The 14,583-nt window shown below is 47.0% G+C and overlaps 1 protein-coding gene, 1 long non-coding RNA gene and 1 other non-coding gene across 3 annotated transcripts in view; all 3 read right to left on the bottom strand.

The window, feature by feature from the left end:
• fgfrl1b (fibroblast growth factor receptor like 1b) overlaps positions 1-7,628 on the bottom strand; it is a 37,647-nt gene extending 30,019 nt beyond the window's left edge. The window contains exons 1-2 of the mRNA XM_069196180.1: positions 7,494-7,628; positions 6,951-7,046 (exon numbers count right to left, since the gene is read on the bottom strand). Coding sequence (XP_069052281.1) covers positions 6,951-7,029 — 79 coding nt within the window. The 5' untranslated portion in view covers positions 7,030-7,046; positions 7,494-7,628. The remainder of the gene's footprint in view (positions 1-6,950; positions 7,047-7,493) is intronic.
• Positions 7,629-9,483: 1,855 nt separating this feature from the next.
• LOC107077699 (uncharacterized) lies at positions 9,484-14,406 on the bottom strand. The gene is made up of 5 exons (XR_001478698.2): positions 14,328-14,406; positions 12,621-12,763; positions 11,787-11,845; positions 10,652-10,735; positions 9,484-9,671 (listed from the first exon to the last, which is right to left on the bottom strand). It is a non-coding gene; the product is annotated as an uncharacterized lncRNA (long non-coding RNA).
• On the bottom strand, positions 12,338-12,541 carry LOC138241915 (small nucleolar RNA SNORA74). Its single transcript, XR_011191205.1, has one exon. It is a non-coding gene; the product is annotated as a small nucleolar RNA SNORA74 (small nucleolar RNA).
• Positions 14,407-14,583: the final 177 nt, after the last annotated feature.

Here is a 14,583-nt window from a genome sequence, read left to right as displayed (position 1 = left end):
TCGCTGCTGTGCTCCCAGTGATGAAAAAAAGGCTCTGGCAGAACACTATACCAAATGGAACAAGGATACATAACCCAGCATCCTGACAATAGTACACCACACCTGGCTGCTGTCTGATGTAAGCTACTCGAATACTCCACCTACCGGACATGCTATTGTCCAACAATCTTGAACTGAGCTACTGATCACACCGTTGCCCAGTATTCTGACACCGAGCTACTGAACACACTGCAGCCCAGCACTCTGACACTCCGTTACTGAACACTCTGCAGCCCAGCACTCAGATACTGAACCTCTGATCACAAAGCAGCCCAGCACTCTGAAAACTGAGCTACTGTGCACACTGCAGCCCAGCAGTGTGTCTCAATACGAGCCATTACAGTCTCACTGTGTGCTCATTACTGATCGCACCTCCCTGCAAATAAGGGTTACACTGAATCAGTAAGCCTGTTCACAGACCCCCTGAGAGCTTCTGTTACCCAAGGTTTCCTTCTGTAGACCATGCAAATCCTTCTGATACACTCTGCTGCTGTAAAAAGAGAGGACACTGCCTGCAGGGCTCAGTTATCAGGCTAATTAACTGACAATGGACTAATACCGTCAGATACTTAAAGCATGGCTTCTTATCCAGCCCGTTACAGAGTGCCATTCAAGCTTCCTTGCCCAGTGGCCATCTATTATTAGAAGGCTGTTTAACCCCTGGTTGCGTCAACGCAGAATCTATCCCAGAAGCACAGGGCGCAAGGTGTGACCACACTCAAGAAGCCGCTCTCTCGAATGCATACACATAGGGACAGTTTAGAGACACTAATAAACCTAGCCTCACATGCCTCTACGCACAGAGTGGCAGGTGGGTGATCAAAGTTTGTAAAAAGGTGATGTCCCACCAGGAGGAAGTCAGGCAGGGGGGCGGGCCAGGAGAGGGATGGTAACGGATTAGTACTAATCCACCAATTTGGATAGAACGCAGTCTCTTTTGTTTAAGGACAAAAAAACACCCAGAGCTGTGGCTGGGTTTAGCGTGACAGCGATGAATAGATTGGAATGGCAACATTCAGAAACCAGGCAGAAAACTCCCAAAAGCTTCTACAGGTGCTCAGGAGAGGCAGCCCCACACCTGAAGGAAGAACGAGCTCTGATGAAGGTCTTCACCTAAAACCTCAGCTTATTATTCCTTTCTTTAACAAAATAGTCCTGAATACTGCAGTGCGCAGGGAGCCAGCCTATTCATGGCTTCCTTTGATGTTGAATTGCATCCACAGTTTTTGACTTTTACTGGATTTAAGACACAGCTCCTTTGATACCTTTTCCGTATTTGAGCTGTTTGTATTTCCAGTGTGGGTTGTGGTTTGAATGTCAGGAGAGCACTGGGGGTAAGGTGTGGCATCAGGAGAGGTTTTTAGTCATCAATAGCAACCACTCATAACCACTCCATTACTTATACTGAAATACATGCATAACGTCTAATCATCCACCAGTCATCCATACAGAGATCGAGGTTTCCACCACAGTTCCTCATCTGGACTAGTGAATGGCAGGTGGATGGTGGAAAGTCGGGAGCTGAAAATTTCTGAAAATTACACTATTACAGCTACCGGTTTCGTGTTTTAAAGGTGTTCATCCGGCGTTGAAGAATGAAGGGGACAAAAAAACAAGAAAGGACTAATCAGTCTCAAAATCAGCCTTGTGGCCCCAGGAAGACGACCTGCCGTTGTCTCCCATCTCCCATAAGACATCAGACGCAGACGGAGGGCGTGACCCCGTCAGGGCTGCTCCCTGCAGCGATCAGGGCTGCGTCTGGTGATGACACGCACCGCTGGGGACAGGGGGCAGGGGGCCGAGGGCTGCTGGACTCATTCCAGCAGTGAGGAGACGAGTCGGCGGGATGGCGTGGAGGCCAGGGTGGAACCATGACACGAGGGCCGCCGCCACAGTGTCAGCGAGAGCTCCGGAGCGCGGCCGGCCCTGCCTGCTGAGGGCTGGCTCTTCCCTGCCGCCGTCCCCGTGCCCTCCATCCGCACAGGGTGGGCTAGTACTCTGTGTGCACAGGGCGCGCACAGAGGGCCCCCCTGCTGCCGGTCTCGTCTCGTCGCTCTTTCACAAGAATCCACGAGGATTCCGCTGTTGCTAAGCGTGCGCGTGAGGCAAAGTGCTTTATCTGGAGGAAGAGTGTGATGGCTGTGTGCAGAAGGATGGCGTTCAAACAGAGCCACCCTGGGAGAGATCTCGGAAGAATGTCCACAAACAACACTGCTGGGCTTTTCTTTGTCAATCAGGTCAACACACCTAACGACACTGATCACTGACTGCGTAACCCGACATCTGCCTTCTTTCAGGGTATGACACATGTTAAACACACGAAACAAGTAGATCACTTAACCCTCAGCCTACCCCTGGATGAAATTACAGACACCTCCGGAGTGCTAAGAGCCATGATCTTTAAGCGCTCTAAAATCTAACCTTGTCTAATGCCTGTGGAAAAGAAATACTGTTGCTTATAAGGCACTGGGCTCTGATAAAATAAGCAAGAAAAACATTGTGTGTTACACCCAAGCATGAAAGAGACCAGATAGAACTACATTCAGTACCAAACAGCCTGGCTTTGTGTCTCAAAGAGGACATTTGCGGTGTTGTTGGAAATTCCACTCTTTGCAGATGCTAATGAGAACACAGCAAGGTTGTCTAGCGCAGGTCTGTTACACTGTTCTCAATCGATGCTAATGATGCTAATCCATACATGGTATAATCAGTACGATACTGTTTTCACTACTGTTCTCTAGTGTTATCATTCACTGCGACTGCCGTTTCCTGGTTTATATGAAAGAGGACGCTGCTTAGAGATCTTGACAATACAAACCCAGATCAAGGGCAGGCTAACAATAAGGATCTCACTGCTGTCATGTCTGGTATTTCCATCGTGGGCCTGTCTGAAACCTCTCCCAGCTCTTCCCAGTGACCAGAACCAGACAGAACAGCTGACCCAAGCGGTGACCTCCTGCAAAATACCGACAAACAATAGCTCTCCATCCCAAATCTCGCATTCCTGGGATGACTACAAGAGCCTCTGGAGAAAAAGGAAAAAGCACTCCAAACACAATAGATATGATGTGTGTTCCTCCGGCTCAGGGGATGTGCAAACAGCACTGATGTCTCAGCAAACAGAAAGGACAAAGGGACCCTTACGCCCGGCCTGGTGGTCACACACACACTCACAGAGATGGCAGGAACTGTCCCTGGGCTTTTACTCAGTGCTAATGAAGTCTTTAGAGCACATCATGAGAGCTAGCCCAGCCAATACACACAGGGGTGTATAAACCGACTGCCAACCATATTCAAACAAGCATTCCAAGATACAGGCCAAGAATTCACTCCTCAGTTCCGCACTCAGAATATCATAAATAAGACGCCAACTGTGACCATTTGCATCAGACACAAAGCAGAGAAACACATAGGGCCAAGCAGCCAGATATGACAGTTTGTGGGTATGTGGGATCTGTATGCTTTCTGTCTATATTGGTCATTTCAATACAGCAACACTCCTACACAGACATATTCCACTGTCAACATGTCATTTTGACTTGCATAATCAAGTGTCAGAGAAACAAATGTCTACTAATTCCAGTTGCTGAGGCTTTCCTTGTACATTAAAAATGAACTAATCTAGCTGAAATAGGCAGACAAAGAGGTACTTAAGTTTAGCGGTTTAGTTTAGGTACTTTAGTTAGTTACTGCACATTTTGAAATAGGCAGACAAAGAGTTTATAAGGTATAAATATGCAGTATACGGTATTAAAAAGAGATAAACATGAAATTGGTGGCATACCAGTAGAACACATAAACGTTTCTCGAAACGTCAGCATCCTCCTGAACAAGACTGCGGTCATGCGACAGCACATTCCAGTTCCCATTAAAATAGATTCCCGCCACAGGTGACATTTTGAGGACTTTCAAAAGGTGTTGTTTCTTATTCGTTTTCCGTGCAGATGTAAATGAAACGTCTTTCTAAACTCAACGCCTCACACGTCGCTTCCCAAGTGAAAAGTCACAGAAACCCTGCCTACGTGAAGGAGGCTGATATACGGCCATGCCAGTAAAACGGGACATTTCTCAGGAGATTCAGGCTTAATTTTAGCCATGTTCCGATGCATTAAAACCCCAAACCCAGCAGGGAAGGTCTTGCCGTGAGTGCAGTCAGAGCCCGGCCTCTCTCGGCATAGAGCTCCGATTCTTTACATTTACACAACCGGCCTGGAAGTTGTCGTCCGCCACGCTTTGATTTATACGAACTCCTCTTTACCTTGGCAGGAGCCACAGGCTTGGGCACTGTGGATCTCCATCTCCCGTCAAAAAAAACAGACCTGGCCTGTCTACCGCAAAGGACCGTGTGCCGCTCCACACTTGTCACTTCAGAGCCGGCTTCTACAGAGTTATGTGGGGTTTTTTTTTTCAGCAAAAACGATGCAGGTTTTCTTTTTGTATTTTGGAGAGCAAGAGCTTATTTATTAAAATTCTCCTCCGAGACGTTCTTGTTCTGGTGACTGAAGTGAAAAAAACTAAAGACCTGTTGAGCAATCTATGAGGATCTGAATGCTCACTGTTGGACATTTTACTAAACTGTTTGTTATAGTGCCTATCTGTCCATTGTTACACAGTGCCTCATATTCATAAAACACTGGCAGCCAAGTCTACACCTATGTCCCCCCCTATAAAGCAACACCACAGCTGTAATGTATCACAGAAGTCTTTCAGGAAGGTTATTTAAGAGCAACTAGGTAACTCAAATGGATCCTTTTTAATATGTAACAGGACACAAGATCAATACACTTATTGTGGCAAAAATGGCCCTATAGGAGGAGGTGCAGATTTTTTTTTCAGAATATCTGACTGGAAAAGCACATGTCAGGCTTTTATAACAGCCAAAACCTGACCTGCTGGAGGACAGCTGTTATTCTCTCTCTTTCCGATCTGTTTACTTTCACTCTAGTGAGTACTCAGATGGGTATAGTCCTCATAAACCTGAATAGCATGGGGCTTATCAGAGCTTCTGTATTGTCAAGTAAACTGAAAGCTTTTGTGTGGGGTGCTATTTGATCACAGGTTAACCCTTGAATGCCCGGACCCATTTATACAAAGGTGAAGTATATTGTTATGAGCCCAGATCCCTAGAGTAGCACTTCCACATCTCCAGCCTACCCAGGCATGACGAGTTTGGGGTTAAAAGTCGTTTCCTGCTGGTGTGATCTCTTTGACAAACAGGAGCTGTGGTGCTGTCCTCAGAGCCACAACACCTCAAAGCTTTCGCCTCTTTTTCTCATTTGTTCCTTCCTCAGTTCACGGTGCATAAATTGAGCTACTTAAGAGAACCCCATTAACAATCTGTTCCTAGTTCTTCAGCTGCTGATGACTGAAGACTGGCAATAAAACATTTAGAAGTCCAACCCTCAGGGACTGGGCCGTGTCCCCCGGGTCAGTATTTAAACTTTGCTCCCAACAGAGCTGCTGAAACGCCCATGAAAGTGTTCTGAATACTTACTGTTTACGGAGTTGGCCAACCTTGACCCAGAAGAGCCCCCATCCAGAAGGGCCTTACGGGTCATTCTTAAACACACCATTGGCAAAGACCAGCAACAATTCTGATGCGCTGAATTCACACGAAACCCTAAGCACCCCATGGCTTTAAAGACATCGTTCGTGCCTGCAATTACTGAACACATGAGGTGCTGAAATGGATTAAAAATGTCGATATGATCCAGGTTTGATAGAAAGCGATGTTTTAGCTACCACTTCCAAGTATGGAGACCGGAGGGATTGGGGGCGACATCTTGTTTATTATACTGCCTTATCAGGCAATAAAAATGCAACTCGTCCCAAGAAATGCACATGAGGGACACAGCCCTGGGCAACGAAAATCCAAAGTTTTAAAACATTGCGTTTTCTTGAGTGTGAGTACCTAAACAGAGCGTTCTGTATATGATTAAGGTTGTTGTTCTTTTTTCTGAGTCGGGTTGATTTATTACAAGTATTAAATGACTGGCGTGCTTTATTTCTGCCACGGCTGCAGGTGGTTTCAGTGCTCTTGTAAAAGCCACAGGGCTGGGCTCTTCCACCGCTGGATCGCTGTGCTCATAATGGGACTTTTCCCAAGGAGCAGAATCACTTACAGAAACATGGCAAGAAAGAAAAGAACAGCCGGCGAGAGCAGGATTTCTAAAAGTGAAATTGTTAAGCTAATGGATACGCTCGATTCACGGTCTGGATTCAACTAATCCGAGATCGAGCGTTTGAAAAAAAAAATCTATTTTACACACTGATCCATCAATTGACAAATAACTAAAACAACGAGTTCTTTAAAAACTCCCAACATCAAACGGAGCCTTGATAACTATGTTATCTATAATCTCATTTTAAATAGTGGTTCTGATGCTATACGTTTCAGATGAATGCATGTCATATCTACCATATATAAGCCTATAATAACCCATATATAACACTAAACTCTAAACTCAGTAAGTCTTAAATCCAGCTCTCGCTCCGAGCAAATGTTGTAGCCTACGGTATTGATTTTTTTTTTTAACTACTCGGTTCCAAAACCATGTTATTAAAGAAAGCGGCTACCAAAAAAAAACCCTCTAGGAATCATGTAGCGCAGCAGAGGCAGAATGAACGAGACAAGCGAGCCTTTGTCTCGGAAGTCTGAACGCGCAGACCTTTTAACCACAAACTATTCCAGTCACTCGCCGGGTTGTAGCCCCACACGCCGGGCGGGGAGAGCTGTGCCGGGTCGGTTATTTGGGAAAGGCTGCTTCGGACAGCCAGCCTCTGCGCGGAGAGGCTGAGAGAACGCTTCCGAGCGCACACGGCGGACGCGCAGCTGAGACGGAAACCCAAAGCGCACAGAGCTCGGGTGAGATGGAAAAATGCGAGGCAGGCAATAAATTCAACGTCCTTACCCTTCGCCTCACAGGACAGGACGAGAACTAGCGCAGCGAGGCAAGCCGTCAGGGACTCCGCGTTATGAAACATCTTCATCGGGCACTCCTTCGAATCTGGAAAATTAAAACGGCAGTCAAGAAAAGCAGACGCAGCCTGGGCTTGACGTGATTTTAACATTTAAAAAAGAGACCGCACAACCCTGCAGGTACGTCAATATTTGAGGTTGGTCTTACAGAACCTGGACATATGGTCACTTTTAAGGAAATGATTAGATTTTCACTCATGGATAATCGTGTAAAGTCACATTATTGATGCTTGAGGAATTACAGAAGCCGCTGATCTGTGCCAGGAGACAAGCGCCCAAGCGCTCACCTGGCTATTACCTAAGGCTGTGCTGAGTGGCATAACCCAGCAATGATATCTCTGCCATTATCAGGCTAAAAACCACAAAAAAAAAACACGAAGTTAAAAAACAAAGAGTATCGAGCTGAATAAAAAGAAATAAAATCTACATTCTGTCTGAGTGGCAGGAGGCGGTTTCCTATTCTTAAAAAGCTTACCTCTTTTTCAAGAAAAGCGTTTCCTAACACCGTGTCAAGTCTTCACTCCTTCACATAGATGCTGCACATTTTTATAAACTCATTGTTGTCCCCGGTACTGCTGCTCGAGTGCCCTGCGCCTCTCCGAGCTCGGAATAAACACCCCAGCATCCTTTCCTAAGATTTAAAAAAAAAAAACTTTTCCTTCCACAGCTTCACAGCTGGCCGAGCGCTCCTGGCCAATCACAGCGCGGCCGGAGAGCCGGGGATCATCCGCACCGGCCTGCGGGGCGGCACAGGGCGAGCGCCCCCTGCCGGCCAGCGAGGGCAGCGCCCAACGCGCTCGCAAGGAGCTCGACGCAAAAGCGCTCCGTGTCACCGCCGAAAGAAAACTTTCGAATTAAAAAAAAACTATTTCGAAAGGTCAATACACTTTGACAAATTGTCGATACCATTGGTATCTCCTGACAGCATTTCAATTGCTTGCAAGCAGCTAGAAATTGAACCGGGACCGGGAAGAGCCACACTAATAAAGGAGTTCTTTGTTGGGTGTTTGAAATCTACCTCACACCTTACACTTGGAAATAACTTCCAAACGAACTGTTGCAATGTGTATTGCGACACCTAATACACATTGTCGTCACATGTTAACTATGCTACCTAATTGTATTACCAGACTTGACACGTTTATGTCAACTGATGTTTTAAACATTTAAATCACAAGGAAACCAATTAATCTACCTTGGGATCATCTTTTTAAACTCATTTTCTTAAAGTAAACCGATTTTAAATGAAGTGTGTTCGCCATGTAATCTTTTGAGTCACGTTGAGAATTACAACCTGGTAAACAACATACTATCAATGCTAAAACAGGTCTAGCAGTCATTATCGGTTGTTGTCCAAGGAAGGTTCGTTTTTAACCAACTTAAAAAAATATATTTTAATTGATAAAAAAAACACCCCGTGCATCGATGCCTCATTTCACTGAAATATTGCCCATATAAGGAGTATTTCCCAACACAACAAAGAAAACCCCTTTTGGACAACAGAAAAACTATGTTCTTTCAATGTAAAGACAAGGAGCTATGAATTGAAGGGTTCACAGAGCTACATTTCACCTACTGGAACCTGTAACCAACCCAACTATAGATACAGCCGATTAGAAAAAGAACTATCCGTACTCGACAGACAAAATCCGCCTAAAGATCTGTCGATGTACCTACAGACTGTATTAAAGAGCGCTCTTCTTTCCTATAGTCCTACAGCGGTCGAACGGCGGCAAGGTTCTGACGCGGTTCGGGTCCTTTCGGGGAGAGAGATCATCGCAAGCGAGGGTGTCCGGTCCTGGCTCTGGCAGAGCCGGTGGAGCGGGATTACCAAGGGCTGGGAGAAGCGGTTGGATCTGCAGAGCGGAGTTGGAATAAAAACCCGGCGCCAGGTTTGAACAGCCCTGGGCTACAGCCGCCGACGGGCCGGGCATCGCTCTCCGACTCGCGGATATTCACGGTACAGTCAAGATATTATATCATGAGAGGCGTGTGGTACACATGGCTGCAATAATGTATTGAGAAGGGATTATAAAAGTTCACAAACGCCTGCCCATAAATTCCTAACCCTTGAGGAAGAATAGTCCTCATCTGAGCCAATAAACCATTCAATACCATCAGAATTTTAATTTTCAGCGCTGGGGCTGAAGGCTTTCTTGTGAGTGCAACAGTACTCTACTACCTGAAGACGGCTCCACGGCCGAAACGTTGTTCTTTTTTCAGCATGGAATAAACCTATTACTTGTTCCTTTGCAGTACTCGCCCCCATGAGCAAGATGCTGCTTTTGGCAACTGAAACGGGAATAATGGGCTCAGAAACAATAGAGCTATGCAACAGCAGGCATGGAAAGTTTTATTCAGATTCCTTTTTCGATAGCTCCCCTGACTTGGGATGAATCATGAGCTTCCCACACTTCACGAATCACAGCACGCATATCCATGGCATGAAATGAAATAGTCCAGACTTGAAACGGAGTGTTTTATTGACAGTTTTGAATTTCAACAGTGAAGATCCATCAGGTATGTAAACGGGTTGATCATTAACAAGCACACAGCATTCTCGGATTTCAACATTGCGAAAATAAACCTCCATGCAGCATGGGATGAAGACTCGGGCTTCTCAGCTTAACTCAGCTGCCCCTTGACAGAACATCTACAAAGAGAAACGGAAACAAGACACAGTTAGGAGAAAAACTCAAAGATCACACACACTTCAGAGAACAGGTCCTGCTTCCCACGGGCACAGCTGGCAGGGGCTCAGCCTCAGAACCCTGAAACACGGGACAACCGAGGCCCAGCTGGCCCAATCTAGTCCTGAATGCCCAATCTAGATCTCCCACCAGTCTGAGTGGCCGATTTTTCTGCTTATAAAGCACCATCACATCAGCAAAGAAAAGACACAGGACATTGAAAAAGTCAAATGAGCTGTATCAATATTCTTAACCATTTATTGTCAGGGAGCACAGTAGAAGTGGTTAACACAGGGCTCAAATCCAGACCTGGGGTGCTGTCTGCATGGAGTTTATATATTCTCACCCTGTACTTACGGGTTTCCTCCCACAGTCCCAAGACATACTGGGAGGTTATAGGCTTCTGAGAAAACTGGGTCTGGTGTGACCGCGTTCCCTCTGATGGACTAGCGTGCTGTGCAGGATGTACCCTGCTTTTTGCCCGTTGCTTGCTGGGATAGGTACCATACAACAATAACTGGAAGAACTGGTTAGAAAATGGATGGAGGTATTGCATTACCGGGGTTATTAAAAGAACTTGTATGTAAATGTAACCCTAAATTTACCCGTTGGGCAACCGTACAAAAACTTACAAAAGACCGTACAAAAGACCGGTAACGCAGGAAACTTCACACGCATGCAGCTGTGCGAAGTCTCAAACTCAGTCCAGGTGGAATGAAAACAAACAGGTTAACATTTGCCGTGTCCCAGATCTTCTAGTCAGGTTATAAAGGAAATGGGTCCCATTTTAACCTGTGCCAAAGTCCTGGCCATTATTTCCCCAAGAGTAAAGGATCATAACAAGGAAGTTGCCTCTGCTATGAGTGTACAGCCTTGGGTTTGACAAGAACGACATGGTAGGGTAGCTGTAGCTAGGCCGCCCCAGGTGCTTGAGGTAGGCTACCTTGCGTGGTTTCCATAGCTCCACTCGCACAGTGCAGTCACCTCTCGGCAAGTCTCAGCGGGGCACCCTCGGCATCAAACACCCCTGCAGAACAGAGATTTCACCGTAAACAACCCTGAACGTCTCTCCTCTCCAGACCTGTGAAAGGGCCATCCACGAGAACGACCACAAACCTCAATGATCTCGACTCTGATCACAATCCTTTTCATCTCTGAACATTTAAAATCAACAGCAAATATAGATGATTAAATAAATGAGTACCATCAATCCAGATGAGAGAGAGAGAGCACACACATTTCCATCAAGATAAGCTCATCAAAAGACAGTGCAACCATTTGACCGGTAACGCAGGAAACCCAAAAGAAGCAATTCAGAGCAGAAATAACCACAGTTTCTGCACCCAAGGGGGTGATGGCCAGAGGTGGTGTAATCTCTGCCATTGGCCTGCATGAATAGGAACGGTCCTGCTCTTCACCTGAAAGAGCCCTTTTAATGTTTCAGACTTTGTGCAGAAAAAAGGCTGATGAACAAAAGAAATGTAGAGATATTTACATACAAGTATGTGAGCTCAGCTTCTCACATGCTGGTGAAATGCACATCAACTTCCCTTGTCAAGGTTTAATAAAGCCTCTTCAAAAGCACATGGGCAAAAAGATACCCTAGTTTTAAACCACACCTGCTGTGGAGAGATTTATACCGCAGTGTAGAGAAATGTCTCTTGTGGATTCTTAAAAATCAACAGATCTAGGTGGCGCTCTACATCTCCTCAGAGCTGGGCAAGATCAAGCTGATTAATTTATTTGTTCTCACTATGTCACAGCACTGACAATCCCGAGAAGGGCAAGAAAAATTAGGGCCCCCCGGTGTGACAGACAGCTGGCATATGTACCTAAAGGATGCCACTTAGATTTATGGTGTTTTATTTATGAAGGGGGAGAACTCATCACACTAAGTATCGTGAGGGCTTTAAATGCATACCTGCCAAGAATGAAGGCTGCAATGACAATCAGTATGATACCATCCTGGCACCGATACAAAATCACATTCTTGGTTTCCTCAAACAATGTGCAACGATTTATATATAAAAAAAATCGTTGATAATCTTAAAATCAGAGCACCTTCGCCACAGACTCACCTGGATTGCCATTTTGCAGACCTCGGATCCCTACAGGATCGCATCCTGATCAGCCAGTCCTACAGCAGCAGAATCACAAGAATGTTTTATTAGCAGCCCACAAATACATCATCATTTTCTCAATACGCCAGTCACAGACACTTTTCAATCCCTCAGAATCTAGCCCCCATTCCCCAGTCAGGTTACGGGGTGCACGGCCTATTATAGCCAGTGTTGGAGAGCAGCCCACTCTCAGAGGTGCGGAGAACCAGGAAAGGCTTCGTGTTCCCCTTTATAAGGGGACCAATTAGGTAATCAAGCCTCAAGTAGAAAGAAAACCAGAAACCCTCTGGCCCTCCAGGAACTGGAGTTGTGCACCCCCCTCCTGTCCAATACGCAAGCAGAATGCATGTGAATGAAAAGCCCTAAAACGATCTAACCGCACCTCTACACAGCATTTTGAAACATGGAGAAATGTTAACAGACGTACAGCTGATGTGAAAATCTTCACCGAAATAAAAGCAGCAGCTAATGAAGGCCACCAGGGAAAACAGTCCTTTCTAACCTTATAATCTGTGTGCCCCCAGACTAGGGCTGCCCCCAGTGTTGGGGGGCAGCCCACTCTCGGAGGGGCAAAGCACTGCCACAGCCCGGCATCAGCAGCCGCTAAAACAGCGCCTCCTAGAGCCCGACCACACAGGCAGCGCCTTCCTCTCCCAGCAGAGTAACACCGGCGCAGGCACGGCAGCACGCCTGCGCAGCTGACTGCCGCTGGGATGACACACAATGGGGGGGTGGGGGGGGGGTAGGCAGAGCGGTCACTCGGACCCCCACGGGGACGGCACGAAACTGCACCTGCGCAGAAGTGGAGAGACGCGCACCTGCTCCCACCGCGCGAACAGTCACCCAGGCAGTAGAGACCACGGCCGCCATCTTGACTTGGGCGCCGTATGCCACAGGCAGCCCTCTTCAGGTAGGGTCCACCAAATCCCAGCCATCTAGAAAGAGACATTGTTTTTTTGTTTGAGAGAACCTTGTAATCTTAGTCCATAAAAGCAGGCGGATGCTGCACATTAGTGGTGGTGGTGGAGGGGATCCCCATTACCTGTAAAGCACTTTGAGTGGAGTGTCCAGAAAAAGCGCTATATAAGTGTAAAGAATTATTATTTTAGGAGAATCAGAAGAATCTGGGGAAATACATGAGGGTCAGAGTAGGGGTGTCACCCTGGCATCCTGGCCAAATTCTCCATTGGCCTTTACCAATCATGGCCTCCCAATAATCCCCGTCTATAAACTGGCTTCATCACTCCCCCTTGTTCTCCTCCCCCACTGAGAGCTGGGGTGTGGGGAGCGTACTGGTGCATCATGCGGGTGGGGCTGCACACCGGTGGTGGTGGAGGGGATCCCCATGACCTGTAAAGCGCTGCGAGTGGAGTGCTACGCGAGTGTAAGCACTTGTCATTATCCAGGTCCATTAAAAGCGCCCGCAGCTCTATATTACGTCACTTTCACATGTCAGACTTTCGCCATGAAAACGCAGTCTAGGGTCACATTAGTTTGCACTTAGTCGCGACTGCAAGCTGTGCCCCATCCCAAGCTCCCCAGTCACGAAACGAGCCGAGCAAAGATCGCATCGGTTTAAAAGGGGGTGATGGACGCTGCGAGGGGCCACCCCGGGGCAGCTGTCGGCGGAGGAGGAGGCGGGCAGGGTCCCAGCCCGATCAAAAAGGACTCCGGCTCAGGCGCCAGCGGCGAACCGACTCCAAGCCAGCAGGCGGGCAGCCCACAGGCTCCGGGCACTGACCGCGGTCAGAAAAGTCAACCCTACCCTGGCTATCAAGAGCAAGGTCACAACCCCCACCCCCACCAAAAAAACAACTTTCGTTTACTGCTTTGGCTGAAAGGCAACTAAAAGATCCAAGTAGCAAACCCCTACATTTTAGAAAAATAAACGGGAAGGTTTTAAATTGCTTTTTAAAACCAGCAGTCTCAGTTAGACACAACGTGGAGTCAGTGTGTGTGTTCACTATTCGCCACAGCTTCCGCGGGGGGGTTAGGCAGCTCTCTGAGCTGTCCGTCGATCTCAAGCACTTGCAAGACCCTCCCGACGGAGCATACAGAGGGAACAGCGGGTTGTACACATTATTTCCGAAAGGAAACTTGTTTCAAACACCGTTTCGAAACCTCGCTGCTACACGCGTCCGGACCAACAGAGCGGTGTAGAGCAGGGAGCCGCGACATGCGCCTTAAATCTGAAAATATCGACGTCTTTAGACTTTAAAAGAAAAAAAACTTAAGGAGTACCCAAAGAACTAAAAAAATAAAGACGCGTTTTTAATCTTCTATCAAAGCTAGCTTACGTTATATACAGTCACTATGAAGTAAAACGCAACAGGCGATGAACTTAACTGAACACGCCAGAAACAAAAGCGAAAACAAATTAAACACAGACTAAAACCTGTTGCTAGAAACAGAACGGGAAAGGAGCGCCGCACAATCTCAAAAAACAACAGCAGCGAGTAAACAAAATGAATAAGGCAGGTATTGGCTAAAGAAACTCACCTTCCTCCTCAACTTCTCCAACTTCCATCTCAAGAGGCCGACAGTCCGGCGCTCTTCGCTTTTATAGCGTACCCGCGCACCATCGATATTGGCACCTTGATAGGTTGGTTCCGCCTGGAGAATTCTGGGATACGATCACACCGCAACCTCCGAGAATACTCTCGGGTGCGCGCGCTTAACGGTGGTAAGATGTCCATTTTGGTTCTTCTCCTGTGCTCCTATAGAGCCAACATGGCGACCATTGCGGCACTTTCAA

Source organism: Lepisosteus oculatus, chromosome 11 (genome assembly GCF_040954835.1).
Source record: "Lepisosteus oculatus isolate fLepOcu1 chromosome 11, fLepOcu1.hap2, whole genome shotgun sequence".
In the NCBI taxonomy this organism is placed as follows: Eukaryota; Metazoa; Chordata; class Actinopteri; order Semionotiformes; family Lepisosteidae; genus Lepisosteus; species Lepisosteus oculatus.
This window is presented reverse-complemented; position numbering and strand designations above follow the sequence as displayed.